At 38.8% G+C, this 17,768-nt stretch overlaps 1 protein-coding gene across 7 annotated transcripts in view; it reads left to right on the top strand.

The window, feature by feature from the left end:
• unc80 (unc-80 homolog (C. elegans)) overlaps nucleotides 1-17,643 on the top strand; it is a 277,657-nt gene extending 260,014 nt beyond the window's left edge. For 3 of the 7 annotated variants that reach the window (XM_072578771.1, XM_072578772.1, XM_072578769.1), the window contains 5 exons: nucleotides 3,054-3,110; nucleotides 8,658-8,739; nucleotides 10,097-10,208; nucleotides 12,258-12,481; nucleotides 14,575-17,643. In XM_072578771.1, coding sequence (XP_072434872.1) covers nucleotides 3,054-3,110; nucleotides 8,658-8,739; nucleotides 10,097-10,208; nucleotides 12,258-12,481; nucleotides 14,575-14,844 — 745 coding nt within the window. In that variant the 3' untranslated portion in view covers nucleotides 14,845-17,643. The remainder of the gene's footprint in view (nucleotides 1-3,053; nucleotides 3,111-8,657; nucleotides 8,740-10,096; nucleotides 10,209-12,257; nucleotides 12,482-14,574) is intronic. The other 4 variants (XM_072578773.1, XM_072578774.1, XM_072578775.1 and 1 more) reach the window with 2 other exon arrangements.
• The last annotated feature ends 125 nt before the right edge of the window (nucleotides 17,644-17,768 follow it).

Raw genomic sequence — 17,768 nt, 5'->3', positions numbered from 1 at the left:
TTAAACATTGTAACTGTACTCACATCCACCACTTTCTCAGGACGTTCATTCCACATGTGAATCCTTCTCTGTGTAAAAAAAGTTGCCTCTCTTGTCCTTTTTAAATCTTTCGCCTCTTTCTGTAAAAATATGCCTTCTCGAATGAAATCCCCCACCATAGGGAAAAGATGCCTGCCATTCATCTTATCTATACCCCTGATGATTTTAAAAACCTCTACAAGGTCACCCCTCAACCTCCCACACTCCAGTTGAAAAAGTCCCAGCCTATCCAGCCTCTCTCTATAACTCAAACCTTCTATTACTGGCAACATCCTGGTTAGGCAGACTTAGAAATTCTTAATCCATACAACAAAGTAAGCAAACATTTGGATTGTGGAATTTTCTATACCAACTCCCTTAGATTGTAAGAATACCTTGTCATTTTTTAAAAAATAATCATTGAATTCACTTTTATATAGATTTTATTGGAGCATCATGTGCTTTTACTTGGAAAGCAACTAAAGTAGCTTTGAAGTTATGACTGTTTCTTTTTTAATTAATTTAGTCCTGTCTATTGCTCAAGGTAAGTAGTTATCTTTATTTATATTAATGAAGAATCCAAATGGCTGCAAATGTGAATGCAAAGTTTCCCATGTTATCCCACAGTTCATTTAACACTGTAATTATGTGCAGAAGAAGGTCATTTAGTCCCTCCAACCTGCTTTCTCCATTTGATAAGATCATATCTGAACTGATTGCAGCTTTCGCTTTCCTATCTAATGCCAATGTACTTTGGCTTTCTTGTCAAGCAAGAATCTATTTAACTTAGCTATAACAATAATCAGTGATCCACCACTGCTCTATGGAAGATAAATAATTTCACATGCAAATGGCCCTTAGAGGAAAAAAAATCTTCATCCCCATCTGAAATGGGAACCTCCTCATCTTCATTCTACTCTGTCCCATTAAGAAAAACATCCTTTTAGTATCAATCCTCTTGAGTCAGAGACATACAGCACGGAAACCAATCCATTGGTCCAACTCATCCACGCTGATCAGATACCCTAAAGTAATCTAGTTCCATTTGCCAGCACTTGGCCTATTACCCTCTAAATCCTTCCTCTTCATATACCCATCCAGATGCCTTTTAAATGTTGCAATTGTATCAGCCTCCACCACTTCATCTGGCAGCTCATTCCATACACGCACCTCCCTTTGTGTGAAAACGTTGCCCCTTAGGTCCCTTTGAAATCTTTCCGCTCACACCCTAAACCTATGCCCTCTATTGCTGACTCCCCCAACCCAGGGAAAAGACCTTGTCTATTTATCCTATCCATGCCCCTCATGATTTTATAAACCTCTATAAGGTCACCCCTCAGCCTCTGACGCTCCAGGGAAAACAGCCCCAGCCTGTTCAGCCTCTCCCTATAGCTCAAATCCTCCAACCCTGGCAACATCCTTGTAAATCCTTTCTGAACCCTTTCAAGTTTCACAACACCCGTCTGATAGGAGGGACCAGAATTGCACGCAATATTCCAAAAGTAGCCGAACCAATGTCCTGTACAGCTGCGACATGATCTACCCACTCCTTCTGGATCTTGTGTGTCCCACAGTCATGCTCTGTTTAATCAGCAGTGGGTATACCTATTAATGTGACATCCTATCAAGAATTCACAAATTCGAAGAAACAAAGCCAACTGTCCAGAATTGAAATGATGTTGACGATGACTTGGGATAAGTTGGGTATTGCATTAGGCCAAGAAATAACATTAGAAATAACACAATTGAGAACTTCAAAAACAAAAGCCAACATAGATTAGTTTGGAAATACTCATCTATCAACATTTGTATAGAGTTTGGGTGAAAATCTTTTTTGTCCTTTTGATTTATTATTGTGATTAATTTAATGCAGCTATAATAATAATGATCCTCCACTGCTCTATGGGGGAAAATAATTTAATAGGCTAAGGACCATCTGAGAGGAAAAACGATTCTTTTCATCCTCATTGAAATGGGAGATCGTCAGTTTAATCATAAGAGAAATTTAATTATTGTACTCATTTTCTAATTGTTAATCAAAGAGTGTGGTTAACAAATTCACAATCAAAATGATGACCAGTAATGACGTCCAAATGCTTAGAGATTAATGAAAGTCAGTTGTTCCTGTGACAATGGTTGATAGTAGTATTAATGTTAGAATTGAATACATTTGATTTCCTGTCAGATGATGGGGTATTAGAAAGAACAGGGAATAAATGCTGGCCCAGTCAGTGATATCCACATCCCATGTGTGAGGAAGAATATATACTGTCAGCAGGTTCAGTATTTAAGACTGTTTTTGCTTGAGCTGTTGTATTGTTTCTTGTAAAGATCTCAATTACTAAATGTACTCTACTTTGAAGACTAAAGCAACGAGGTTCTGAGAACAATGTTAGTGACATTTTACCTTCTTTTGTAAAGTGCTAACTTCTATGCTAACATATATTCTCTGGCCAGGTGACCACTGTCAATCTTTGCCAATATTTCTCTGTGGTTCAGTGCTAAAAGGCTGGCCTGAGTTGTCTTACCTTCTGATTTTTCACATTTACCTGCGTTCAGTTGTTTGTAGGTGCAAACCTACATCATACAATTTTATTGCGTACATTTGCAAAAGTAGCATTCAAATATTTGACTTAATTTTGCAGCATTTATACTAAAGAATGTTCATTTTTTGTGTTAAATTTAAAGACATTCACAAGTAATTTCTCTCTTAAACCCCAATGGAAAATGAAGTTCTGTTATTTAGCAAAACAGGTTTCAGTCTTAATATTGATCCTATTTTCTATTAATTCTTTGTTTAATAACTGAGATTTTCTTCCTGGTTGAAAATGATGTAGAATTTGTTTTGGTTTTCATGTATTTTAAGTGTTATACTTGATTTGAATTTCTGGTCCCTAAATCTGTTTAAGTCTATTGGGTTTTTTTGCAATGTATAGTAAGTGTATGCTGTTTAACAGCATGTCACCTTGTGAATTGCCCTGTTTGTAGACAAGGCATGCTTCATTTCCCTAAATACTCATCTCCCTGCCCTGCAGTGAACCTAATGTCCTCGATGAATCCCAGGGGCTGGCTGCTGAGATTAACCTTTCTAGGTACAGTGTAATGTTGCATTTATGTCAATCTACATGCTGGGAATCCTGATAACACTTTTGTCTCTCATTTAATAAGTCTTGCTATTGAGTTGTCATTTGATTTTTCCAAACAAAAACCATATTGTCATTCACATGTCTTTAATCTCACTTTTCTTTTCTCTCTGTGGAACCTGTGATTTAATTGAAAATCAGAAATGTCATGAAAGTGTTCCATCACACGGATGTTATCAACCCATGTTCTCATATAGTTCATTCGTGCACACATCCCCCAGCTTTTTAAATGATTGAGTCTATGATGGAAACTCGGTGGTAAAGGTGGAGGTGTAATGTGTAAGACAACAGTATCAAACGGGAAGAGACAATAAAACGTCAGTCCTTTTAAAGACCAATCTCTGTTCATTCTGAATACATTTTCCATGTCTTATCAAAGCTATCTTTTGATAAAGAGAAATCTGAGATGCTCCAGGAATATCAACGCAATTGACTGAAATTTCAAGATGCTAATATATTACTTGCTATCATACATTCATGTTCTTTAAATAAATGAAATCTTTTGACGTTTCAGGCTGTTTACATTTCTATTGTTTTTAACTTTTTCAAATATGAATGAATCAGATGTTTGAAATCAAAATAACGTAAAACTTCATATTTAGAACTTTCAAGAAGCCCTCGGGTTTGAGAGTACAAGAATCATTGTTTTTGTTTATACACTGTGATAAGAAAATGGTAAAGCTATAATAATGAAAAATAGGGGGGTTAATGTTACTTTATCATTTCACTTAAATATAAGCCCCTATTTGCATGCATGCTTCTAAATATACAATTGAATGTGGCTGTAGAAAATAGGAGATATTGAAAATAAACAAAAATCCAGGGTAGTGGGCTCTAAATTAACTTTCACTCCTGTTGACTCTCTTACAATCAGAAGTTAAGAGCAAAGTCAGTTATCTCTCTTAATTAATGAACATGTTTGATGTTCTACTGCTCAGTATATTGTCATTAATAATGTGCTAGCTAGCATTATGCAGGACAGACAATTATGTGCATACATGCAGTGCCCAACTCTGTTTTAACCCACATCGATATTTTGGGCTTCACAGAATAATCATTGTAGAAGCTCTTGATTCCTCGAATGCTCTTGTTGACCATACTAAACAGCCTTTGCTTTTATCTCTTCTTTCCTTTGAAGTTACTTAATAGAAATGCAGCTGAGTGGAGGGATGCCTCTAGGCTCCAGTTTTAATTTGAATATGACTTTAATTACAAAGGCAACAAAGAATCTTCAGCTCCATCATGTGCACGTGTTAGAAGTTAAATCCCTAAATACGATATTGGGATAGGATCTTGACGTCATCCTGGCCTCTTCTCTGTTGGCAGAGTTGAAGGCAAGGGAAACATCCCCATGCAGCTGACTGGTATGAACTATTCAAACAGGATATTAATTTCCATTTTAACTTTTAACTCTGAATTTATCAGCCAGGGCAGCACCTATTTCTTTAGCTGCCAGCAATTCACAAGGCGAGTGCACAATGCAAAGAGCTTCCTCAGTGAAATTGATAAACTGAGAAACTTTGGTCAGTGCAACTGAAGAGCTTCAGGCATGGCCGGGTGAGAGGCTGCTGGTCAAAGCACTTCTTCTCTCAAGGAGAGGTTACATTTCTCGATATGTAACTTCTTGGAAATAACTCACCTACAACTGCACTTAACTACGGTCAAAGCGTACTTTTGCAGTTCTATCTAACAGCTGACATGATAATCAAGAAGAACAACATCAGTTGCATGTTGTATATTTTAGATTCCTTTGCAAAAGTCTAACTGGGCAATGCCAATAGTTATCAAGGTACTATGACTGGAAAGCTATCCATAACCACTCATGCGTCTGCATTAATCTGACACTGTGTGCTTTCTTCTACAGGAGTTATGAACATTATTTACAGGCTGGTAAGGCCAAATTCTTTGAAAGGTGGGCATTGGGTATGGAAATGAGATGGCAGTACGTTCAGGATGAATGTGAGTGTATGCCACTCACGTGAAGATGTAAGCAAGTGGAGCTGCAAGTATGTTTGCCTAAGCAATGCTATTCAGGAGGATGATGCAGAAGTGGGGAAGTCAGACGCTAGAATGTGGCACTTGAAGGTGTTACACTACTTATCCATCTTATGCTCCAAAGTTCTGGATCCACTTGGTCAGCCAATTCCAAGTTGCAAGGACTACTGATTCCTCTGGCCATAGCCTGTTTGGGCAAGCTCTGCTCACTGCCATCCTTAGTAGTGGACAACAGAACTCCAGTTGGAGTGAGAAATTCAGGGACTGCATTTCCTGGACTCCTCACCATTCCTGCAGTTCCTGCCTTCTCAAACACTCCAAGAGTTGGGCTACCATTCTGTTGCACTTCATGGTCCCTTTTAAGTAGAGATCCTTCCTTCATCCCCGTAACCCTCCATGACTGGTCAATTAAACTAAAGGTAGGATGAGAATACTGTGGCTAAGATTTTGCAAACCTTTTCTGCTATTGCAAGTCCTGCCATTGGACCACAGATCAAGTGGGGAAACCTTTACCCAATATCTAAAAGCAAATAATGCATAACGTACCCAGAGTTATGAGATTGATTGCTGTGGCCTGAGTTGCTTCTAATGATAAACCTTGAAAAGAAATAGAGAGCATCATGCAGAAGGGATTTGTAGCATGTTTGATGCTGCAAGACTGGTTAGGAAGCAATCTAGAAAAGTAACAAGAGAAAAACAATAGCTTTGAAAGGTTTATTGGATCATAGAGCAAAAGAGGTCATTCAGCCTTTCAAGTGTGCACTGACCTTCCGAAGATCATTCCACCCAGACGTACAGTCTCCATCCTATCCCTGTAACCCTGTATTTCCCATGGCTAACCCACCTGGCCTACACATCCCTGGACATTGCAGGGCAATTTTGCAAGGCCAATCCACCTACCCAGCACATCTTTGGACTGTGGGAGGAAACCAGAGCACTGGAAGAAACCCACACAGATACAGGAGAACGTGTAAACTGCATACAGACAGTCACCCAAGGCTGGAATCAAACCTGCAGTGCTAATCACTAAGCCACCATGCTGTCCAAAGTTCTGGCTAAAGTACTGTTCTGTTGTGAAGAAAGTAGTGTGCGCTTTGAACAGTAAGTGGTGGGAATGCATGAGGGACTAGAAATTAGATTTGTTTGTGGATGAGTTGAGACATGTGATCTGGCTCACACTCATTCCAATCATGTTTCAGCAGTGTTGCCTTAGACGCTCACGTGAGCAAGGTGGATTCTAGGATGGAGGTCATGTTTTTGCGTGTGGCAGGATGTCCTCTTGTACCAGATTAATAAGAGAGAGGGGCTAGTGCTCAGAGTCTCATCCGCAGGGTGTGACAGTAATACTGAAAAAATGCAATGATGTGGACCTGTGATCAAGGTGACTGAAAGTAGATGTGCATTATGTCTCATGCCCAGTACATCATCAACTTCTCAGTACAAACTCTCACCTAGCATGCACCTTATGAACAAATGCCTTTCCAAATCTGGCAGAATCACACCTATCTCTTGCAGCGCATACCTTCGTCTGTTATACACATCAGCAAAGGACAACTCTGCACAATCAGACTGTCAGTCTGCTTTCTCTCACACACATACACACATTCCACCCCCCCCCACCCCAAGGCAAAAACAACAAACACAACACAGGAAACACAGGGAGGATGGATGATTTCCAAGATGCCATCTGCTGAACTCCAGGAGGAAATAATTGAGATTGTGGGACAGGAGATGACGTAGCCTATGGTACCTAGTACCCAAGAGGCTGTTTGAGAGGAGGGTACAATCTGCCTTGTGCCTTTCGAACCTGCCAGTCACCCCCGCATCCCACTCCTAACATTGAGATTTGATATCAACTGAAAGCTTCAGATGGTGTAACTAAGAAGCTCCCTGCCACCTCTTCCATTATTTGAAACTCTCACGTCTGTTGTTTCAGATACCTAAGACTTGCCACATGGAAGCCAGCAAAAGCTAGTCAGGAATGTATGTGGGAGGTCACGGGGCACCAGTGAGCCATAGTCAGGCTAAGGTCTAGGACCTCCAGAGGGTGGCATTGCCTCCTTTGCAGAGGAGTAAGACAAAGGCCTCCTGGAGATGGAGATCAATGACGTTGGATTATTGCTGTCATCGATTGATGTAAAAACTCACCTCCTTCTCTCGTGTCCCTGAAGGAAGGATGTCTGCTATCCTTACCTGGCCTGACCGGCATCTCACTCCAGGCTCACAACAATGTATGGTTGATTTTTAACTGCCCTTTCCAATGGCCTAGAAAAACAATCCGTTCGAGGGCAGTTAAGGACAGGAAACAAATGCTGGCTTTGCCAGTGAAGTCAGCACAAAGGAAGAGTACTTCCACACTTGGCCAGGTTCTCCTCTCTCCTTGGTTGTGTTCAGAAACTGAAAATAAAACCTCCAAGGACCCAGCTACGTTGTTTCCATTAACCATGCCCAGTCAAACCTAAATGAAAATTGCCTCCTTTCACTTGTAATGTGAACAGGCTGAGATCCCATCTTGAAGTTATATGAGCTACATGGAGGGACACACAAGACCGTCCATGAGTGCATCACAATACCGGGGCAGCTGTGTGACCCCCAGCGAATCAAGTATCCAAGATCAATCAGCAGCAGCATACAGACGAGAAGCCAGCACCACAGCACACTCCCCTCAATTGGTGGCAGGCTGCCACATAAACAAATTTCTATCCCAGTTGTCTTTCAGAGGAAAAAATATATGCTCAGAAGAAATCCTGAGGAGAAAACCAGGACTGAATACTGTAATTTCAGTGTACATGGTAGTTGGGATTCTCTGCTGTGAATATTTTGGTGAGTACTAGAGCTCAGTCTGTGATTTGTTTTGTCCCCTGGTAAGATTACATCTGTAGAACCAGCTACATATAAGATAGATTGAACTTGGATACATTTTGTAGCATCATTTTTGGTAGAACAGTTTATTGAAAGTTGTGCAATGTGATGAATCATTGACATTTAACAGCCCTACATTCTTGACTATTACACACTATAAGAAATAAGTTGTTTACACCTCCACCATTGCCACTTTAAAAAAAACAACAGTAGTGTTTGTTTTTGTTTTAGATCTGTGCACTATTGCAACATTATCTTCCTTTTGACAGTGTTCCATGAGTTTTCACACGTTAAAGGAGATGTATTTGGGGTGAAATGCGATACAAATATTTTACCAGCATTTTGCTTGTATGAATATTTATTCAAATTTCAGTTTCAGTAAAACTGACAAATCATTAATCTGAACCAAGTTAATGATGCTATGAATGTACCAAAGAAATGAGAGTTAATGCAGTTTGAGGTGGGTGCTTTAAAATAATACACAATAAATTGAAAGTAAGATGATTTATTTGCTTAAATTAAGTTAGTAATAGCAAGTTTCTGAAACATAAAACAAGCACTACAAAAACAACAATGAAAGAAGAAATTAAGAATTAGTTAACTATTTATAATCTGATTAACATTGAATATGCTTAACAGGGTAGCAAGCGTTCAAAGTGAACCTGGGCAGCAAAATCTGCTTATACAACAACCATTGGGCAGAAAGAGAGGTCTCCGGCAGGTGAGAAACTGAATTCTGATCTTTACAGCAATGCTGAGAAAAACAGAAACTAAACATAACGTATGGTTTGTTTTTAGGATTGGAAGGGGAGATGTTAGTCATTGCAAAAGGTTGCTATTAACATCCTGAAACTCTGGTTTGCTTCAATAAAAATCACTAACGGTGCCGTGAATAAGAACTGTATAGAATTACAATACAGTAATCACTCATGGCAACAGTAATATATTTCTGTGCAAGAACAACTCAAAACATCTGACACAGTAAAGTGGACAAAGCATAATTCATAGGACAGTGAGCAAAACACAAGAAATTAAGAAATAGAGGACCGTATAGCATTCAGCCTGCTCCATTTTTGAATATGATCATAGCTAATCTTAAACTTCCGTACTACTTTCCCATCTATTGCACAGATCTTGTGGTTTCCTGAGACCAAAATCTGTCCCTCTCACCCAAAATATATTAAACAATGCAGGATCTGAAACCTCTGGGATAGAGAGTTCCACATATTTGCAACCCTTTTGAGTGAACAAATTTCTTCCCATCCAAGTCCTAACTGAGTGGTCCCATATGTTGAGACTGTGTGGTCTTTATTCTAGATATCTCAGATAAGTGAAACAGCCCCTTTAGTATCTTAAATGTTTCAATGAGATCATCTCTTCTAAATTCCAGAGAACACTTTATCCCGGGGATCAATCTGGCAAGTCTTCACTATATTGCATCCAATGCAAGCAAATTCTTCCTTAAGTACTGAGACCAAAATCTCACACAAGTTTATGCATCAAGCCCTGTATGATTGTGGCAAGACTTCTTTTTCTTGTACTCTGTTCCTATTGTAGCTAAAATGCCATTTTCTTTCTTAATTTGTTGCAAACCAGATCACTCACTATGTAAAGCAAAATATAGGTGATACGTTTTGCTAAGCTGTCTGCGAGTAAACTCTCTTGCCCTTGCCATAAGGGAGCTTGATGCAAGCATGCTTATCTTTGCTCAAATTAAATCTCGTGTGATGCTGTCTGAGCAAAGTGCAAAAGTATTCCCGGGAGGGATTCATGTCTGAGACATGTGTTGAGAGTTATACTGCAAGTATCATGTTGAAATGCTGCCTTCAAGAGAGATGATGCGGATCTAGGCAACGGTTATTTATGTAAAATTGGATTACAGTCCATCATTGGAACAGGTTAGAGAGAGCTTTACATTGCATTTGGACACATCTGATGGTAACTTGAGATTTAAAAAATAGAAAATATCCTCTATCTCAATATTGATTTCTTTCATTTTGCAACCTAATTCCAAACAATTCATGAAAGCGGTGGAATAAATTTGGGAAGTATTCATGTTTATTATGATATTTTGTTAGCCACGCCGTGCTCTGCTCTCTCGTCCAAAGTTACAAGCTGAAGTAAGAGGACGGCAGGGTGCCCGGTTGTCCACAACAAGACGCAGCGTTCAGCCAAAAGCCAAATCACTGGGTAAGATCCATAATTTTGTTTTATTCAGTTGTTACCTGAGAAGTGAATGGAGTTGGAAACCAGACTTATTCAGAGCATTCTAGCTGCTTCATATACCATGTAATGAAAGCAATATTTCAAAGTGTAAAAGCAACAACTAAAAATGACAAACCAGTTAAATCCTAAAGGCACAGGATTTTCACAGCATAATACGTGCTATGCAATGGAAAGATGATTCTGCCATGCCCATTACGATGTCTACCTTCTTTAACGGATCTTCTATGGGAATATGTGACAGTCAGACTGAAGGCACAAATGTTAGATCGCATTTTAGCTACAATTCTTTGGAGAATCGTAGCTGGCGTTGCAGTGAAAATTGGCAGTGAAGAGTTTGTAATATTTTCAGTGTATTACAAAAGATTGTGATATGATTTTGGTTTGAATGCCTTGTGGGCATCGAGCTTCACAATCTCTTAATAATAATCATGATCACAGTCAAAGGAATTGATCTGTAAACTTTTCAGCCTGGCACATGTTATATTCTGCTGTCTTTTTCTACATTGTCCTTACCTCATTTAATTTTCTTCAAATTTGCAGATAAGTTGGATATTGAACCAGGCCAATCTAAAAATTGCAACTGAATTCACTGAGGATCGCATTATTTTTATGATTCCAGTTGTGCATTTATTATTCTAAAGAAGGGTCACTGGACCCGAAATATCAGCTGTGCTTTCTCAGCACAGATGCTGCCAGACTTGCTGAGTTTTTCCAGCAATTTCTGTTTGTTTCTGATTCCTACCATCTTCAGTTCTTCTTTTTGTTTGTTTAATGAATTTATTATGATGCCTTCACAAAGGTCAGTAGTCATATGGTACACATTTCACTACAGCCTCAGGTCTTTCCTAGAGACAAAGAAAACTGCAGATGCTGGACTCCAAGGTCGACAAGCAGGAGGCTGGAAGGAGGCTGGAAGAACACAGCAAGTTCTCCACCTCCTGATGCTATCTGGCTTGCTGTGTTCTTCCAGCCTCCTGCTTGTCGACCTCAGATCTTTCCTAGTCTGTTTTATTTATTCTCCTCTGTCATTATTTCTTCATTTATGTAATTTATTATTATAAGCTTGTACTTTTGAAGGTCTGTAATGCTGGACTTTTTTTTATTTCTTTACTTTTTGAAAGCTTTTTCCTTAGAATTTGTACTCAAGAATCTATACCTAGTTAGTTATGTATCTAAGATGGTGCCGTAAGTGGCGACATGTAAACTTTTCACTGTACTCATGTGAGTACATTTTCCTGATTAAGGGCTTTTGCCCGAAATGTCAATTTTCCTGCTCCTTGGATGCTGCCTGACCTGCTGTGCTTTTCCGGCACCACTCTGATCTAAACTCATGTGAGTAAATGTGACAATAAAGCAAATTCAAATTCGTTACATTTATCCTCTTATTATTGTGACCTGGAAACAGGTTGCCAATGGTTATGTCTTTTCAGTGGATCAACTAAAGAAAAGTGATGTCCAAATAACTAATTCAGCCCTTCTAATGGGGAAGAGGTAATAAGGAAGGCTGTTCAAGGTAATGCAATAAATGTTCGTCTGGACTGTTAGGAGATACTCAACAAAATCTTCTTGAAATGGCAGAATCAGAGAGTTTTGGGAGTGAGAGTTTTCCTCTCACTGATTGTTAAAGGGAGTTAAGCCACGTTTCCATCATGAAGAATTTAAAGGGACAAAAATGTGGAAATTAACACATTTGTTCCCACATGGAGTAGGCACAGTCACTGCAGTCCCTGTCTGTGATATACGTTTCTATGATACAAATAGAGAGTGGAATAAAGTGCATAAGAAAACAACACAACAAAAAAGGAGAATAATGTAAGGGATAATAATTCATACTGTGGCATGAGAAACTACCAAACTGGTTTTTCAGTTATATTATAAAGTTATTTGTTGTATTGTTCAAATATACACTATAACCTGCATCCGTCGGCTTAATCATGCTCTTTTAACATGTAAATAATAGAAATATTCTAAGTTGAGGTGATATATTTTTACTTGATCTTTTGATTCTGACAGAGCAAAAGAGGTCAGTAACCTTCACTGAAATGCAACAGGAAACCCTGGCTCCTCAGCAACAAGCAACAATCGCCGAGGGGAAGGAAAACGCTGCAGAGCAGGCCGAGGACAGCAAATCAGAATCAGCTGGGGCATCAGCGCCTGCCACCTCACCAGTTTCAGCAGCACCGCCTAGATCCCCTTTAATTCAGGATCCAAGCAATCGAGACCACAGCCGCAGCCAGGTAAATGTCCTTCACAGGCAGCCAAGGTTAACTCCTGCAAGAGATGATTACAAATCTGCTTTCTAATCACATGCTGGTTGCTGCATTGCAAAATGTCATTGGATGTACATGTACATTGAAAGAGCAGACTCGGTTTTAAATAGAATATTTCATGGCCCCAAGATGTCCCAAGGTATTTCTCATTGAATTCCTTTTGAAGGTGTTCACTATTATGTAGAGAAAACTAGCAGCCAAATTCACAAGGCAAGGTACCATGAATAAAACTAAGGGAGGTGATAGCATAGTAGTATTATTGCTGGGCTGTTAATCCAGAGACGCTGATAATGTTCAGGGGATGCGAGTTTGAATCCCACCATGGCAGATGGTGCAATTTAAATTAAATATAAATCTGGAATTAAGAGTATAATGATCATGAATCCATCGCCAATTGACAGAAAAAAAAACATCTGGCTCACTAATGTCCTTTTGGGAAGGAAACTGCCATCCTTACCTGGTCTGGGCTGACATATGACTCTAGACCCACATTAATGTAGTTGACTCATAACTGCCTTCTGGGATGGGGAATAAATGCTGGGCTAGCCATCAACGTCCCATTCAGTGAGCGATTGAAAAAGAAAACTGCTTAGAATTGAGCAGTTAACCTGTTCTCGTTTATTAAGTTCATGGATACCAGAACACCAGGAAAACTCAAATGTCCTTCAGATATGACTTGGGATCTTCTAGATCCATCTGAGGAAGCTGTTAGGGTCTTAATTTAAAGAAATGCATAAGAACCAGGAAGATGCATAGTGAGGAGCCATCAGAGGAAGTTTCCCCTGTTACTTTTGTGTTATTTTTGCATCCTCCTCCAAAATCTGAGAAAACATTTAAAATTAATTATTCTAAAAATTCAAAACAATTCTCCAAATAGAAAGGATTTTCGAAACTTTACCCTTTGTGTGTGCATACCATATTTTCTGTCTGGCAAAAATGGTAGTAAGAGTTCAAAGTGTGACTTTGGATCTTAATTTCCTTATTAAAAAGAAGTCACTCGTGCCTAACTCAGGCACTTCAACCTGCCAGCCGTAGACCATCTAAAGCTACATTAGTAGAAATGGAGTGAAAAGGAACTTCAGCACCATTGTCAGGGTGTGAAACTTTGAAATTTTCACCAGAATGCTAGAATACTGTCCAATTTGCTTGTCATGATAAGGAGTCTCTTTTGAATGTTCAATTAGTCTGCGTAATCTTGATTTTACTCAATAGGGTGGTTGTGGTTCCTGACAATGTTGTGAAGGTGTACTCACCTATGCTGACATTCAGGTGGGTTGGATTTCAGCAGAATATCTGCTCTGCTGCCCAGGAGAAGACACTAATAGGGGTAAAACCACAGAAAAGGCAGAAGCTAAAACTGAAAAAGTATACATTTGGGAAAAAAAGGCAGATGAAATGATTTGTAGTGCTGCGACAGTTTCTTTTTAAGTTTGTCCACAGGTGAGGATAAAATACATCAATGTGCAACTCACTCGAGTTTACTCTTTTAAAAACCGTGGGAGTAGCTTTTTTGACCTCATTCGGCTGAAGACTAGTGTGTTACCCAGGAGAATGAAGAGAAAACCCAAGTTAAAGTAGAGCGAACTCCAGTAAGATATTGAGAAAAAATGTTGAGAGAGCCCAGGAGTAAAGCATTAATATCTTTTGAGAACATCTCCCAAAGTTACATGTTGAAATCAATAATGCTCAATAACACATGAAGCTGCTGAGCTGTTTGTGGAACACACAAGTGCATCTTACAAAATTGTGCACTGCCAATTGCTGACTTTCTGTGCATTAAAATGAAAGGATGGAAATTTGTGGAGTGAGAATGACTTATGATCACAGAGTCAGTTCCCAGCTGCCCGTTTTCCTGACAAGGTGATGTTGAGGAAGGCCCTTTCATTCCACAGTGGGAGGGTCAATATTACGGCGAGTGGATCTTTTAGGAATTTCCATATCTGGAGCACAATATGTCTCGGAGCTGGAAATTACTGCAGAGTACTGTAGGATTGGAAGACAGTTAAAATGTGTCAGTCCTTCTTTGTTCTGTTCTAAAGAAATGCTTTTGCTTTTCTCAGATGAAATCAACATATTCAGGCTCTGAAAACAAAGATTTTAAGATAGATACAATGCTGACAATACAAACAGAATCTGTACATCAGGCCCCTGTCTCTGCCAGTGATGATCTTACAGGGCTTGAAGCAAGCAGCTTACTTGAACATACAGACACTGTCCTGCATATCAGTGAAGAGAATGTTCCAGAAAACCCTCTTCTTTCTGATCAATTCAATTTGTTGCATATGGAAGCTGGTAAGATTGACAAAAGTCTGGATGATTCCCACACCTGAGGCCATTCTTTTCTTGAACTAGCCCATCCATTGTCCTACATTATTACTGTGGTTCAAATGCTTTGATTCCTGTCTTCTTTAATAAGTAATAACGTACCTTGTTTGCCTGTCATTTGTGTTTACTTAATTAGTTTTGTGTGTTTATCAGCACATTTATTTCCTAAATCTGCTAATGATCCAAGGATATTAATTTATTCTTGATGTTTCAAGATATCCAGTATTTTTATAAAGTAAACACTTTAGCTGAAATGTTAGTTGCCATTAAGTTTCACTCTCATGATCTGTTAAAAGTATATGCGCATTGAAAAAACCTTATGTTAAAAGAATTTGTTGATTCAGTAGTAACCAAATAATAATGTGCCATCGTATTGAGTACTCGTCATTGAAACACAAAAGCTGGTTATTCAATTATAAACCACAAATGTAATGTTGCAGTGATTTCACGTGTGTCTCATGTTCGTTTCAGCATTATGCCATTTTAAAGTGGAAACTTTCATAACTACATATGCCTTTAAATGTATTATACGATAGTTTGATGTAAATGCAAATGAACCAGTTTGATGTCAAAAGTCAGCTTATGACAAAATATTGAATGCATTTAACATACAATTGAGCCTAAATTATCTGCCTTCCTTCTCAGAATTATTGCAGAGCAAAGCCTTGCAATGTGATGTTGTGTCAGTGTAATGTCAATGCTTAAAGATTGTACTTCAGATTTTTTTTCAATAGTACTTGCTTTCTTTCCATCTTACAGTATGCAGCATCAAAATGTGAAAGTTTTAAATTATTGGCAAGGAAAAGGTTGTGCTCTATTATAGCAGATAATACCAGTTCTGTTGTAATGTATTTTAATGTGACGGCCATCTTCAGGTCACACAACTGAAGTAGACATAACCTGAGCTGGTTGGAAAAAAATATTTTTGATTCTATAAGGACCTGCCTCTGTGCAGTTTATTTCAATTTTTTTTGGGGGGGGGGGGAAAGTGGGACAATAGTTAGTTTTTCATTGTAAGTTATTTTTGAAGACAATGCTTTTTCTATTTTCCTCCCATTCGTTTTCCCTACTCTTGATAGGTCTCTCATTCCCTTTGGCCAGGAAAATGGACAGTCACCAAAGTCCAAACCAGTCATATTAAGTGATGCTTATAAGTTAATCCACCAATTGATTGAGCCATCTTTTGTAAGTGAGTCCCAAAACAAGAGAGTAGGGGCTCAGTTTTGACTTCCTGGCAGGAGTTATAAAACCAGGAGATGAGAAAAAGTACACACCCTCAGGCCCTCTTTATCATGAGGGCTACAATTCCTAAACTTTTTTGGTCTCCCCTGTATAGAAACATAATCTTTCACCCAAATCCACAAGGAAACCCTAAGGTGGCTGAATAAAGATTTGAATAGGAGGAGGATGCAGTCTTCGATCCAATGGAACAGATTTAAACATATGGGTATTCTTAGGCCGTGCCAGGTTTGACCAGTCATCTTGATGTACAGCAGTCTTTAAAAAGAAAGCTAGAGGTGGCTGACAATGGCTAATTTTTTTAAACGTTTACCTTAATACTGATGGAGCTGGAGTACCTCCACATTAATGTTGTGGGCTGTTGCTGGACCACACAGCCCAATGCCCCTTAATTGCCTAATTTATTCTGGTGGTGGCCCCATAAATTTAGGGCAGTCCTACACACACAAAAAGATAGTATTCAGCAGGATGATCATTTCATACCCATTGTTGTACGTTATCAAATTTGAGCCACACTGTTTTGTGGCTGGTGAGCTATTGTAATATATGTCTGTACTGACAAAATTACTGTGTTTCACTAGAAAGTGCTATGCTAAATAGATAAAACCTTTACACCCATTCTGAATTAACTGTGGTGGCAAATCTGCATCATAATCTGTGGCTTGGGACAAATCAGTGTTCTGTTTATTTTTCAAGTATAACACAGGAATTGCATATACCAGAACCAAGGTCTGATCTGATGGGTTGGTGACCAATTCATGGCAATGTTAACTCTTCTTTTGAAAAATAAAATGTAATAGTTTTGTTAGTGGTCATTTTGGAATTCATCTGTAAGGCTCATTAAAAAAAAACTGTGTGAAGCATTCCATGAAAATTTCAGCTTGATTTTATAGCAGGATGAACTTCTTATGAATTAAAATAAAGGACATTGTGTGGAGAAATGGAGAGCATGTGAGATTCTGGTGATTGACACCAGGGCTGTGATTTATTAAGATTTCATAATGTGGGTTTTCTCTTTATAATACAACTCATTTTTTGAAAGGTAGCTTGCAATTACAAAGCTGTTATCATTTATATAGGCTTCTTGATTTCAGTGCACTCTCCACACAGACTTACTAAAGCCCTCTCAACCAGCTTGTTTTAACACAGAGCAAAGACACTGTATTGTGTCTGCACCAAGTCTCCAAATGAGAAAGTCATGTGGTGCATCCCTTGTTATGGTGCTTTTAAGATAATCAAATTCCTTTTTGAATGCCTCAATTGCATCTGAGGCAGTGCACTCCAGATTGTAGACACTTGCTACAAAGACTTCTTCCTCAATTGAGCTATTTTACTCACCTCTTCTCCTAAGCTTTGCCGAGAGGCTAACCAAAATTGTTCCTAGACGTACAGCACGCTGCCTATGGAGAGATGCCAAGTTGCAGTTGCTCACTGCGTTTATTAAGATTCGTCGGCCCAAAGATAATTTATGACAACTTTCAAATTACAGAGAATGAGCTGGATTGTTCAGCAATACTTTAAGCACTGAATTTATACTTAATTAATATACATTAAAACAGCACATAAGGGTTTCTGCTGTACATGTTACATTTTCGATATTTTATTTCTGCTCTTAGTTGCTATTCTTCCTAATATACTTGCTGCCATCTGATTTTACTACTGCTGAAAGCTGTTGGGACTAAACTTACCT

The sequence above is a fragment of the Chiloscyllium punctatum genome, chromosome 10, assembly GCF_047496795.1.
Source record: "Chiloscyllium punctatum isolate Juve2018m chromosome 10, sChiPun1.3, whole genome shotgun sequence".
Classification (NCBI taxonomy): domain Eukaryota; kingdom Metazoa; phylum Chordata; class Chondrichthyes; order Orectolobiformes; family Hemiscylliidae; genus Chiloscyllium; species Chiloscyllium punctatum.
Note: the sequence above shows the minus strand (reverse complement) of the source record. Positions and strands in the feature narration are given on the sequence as shown.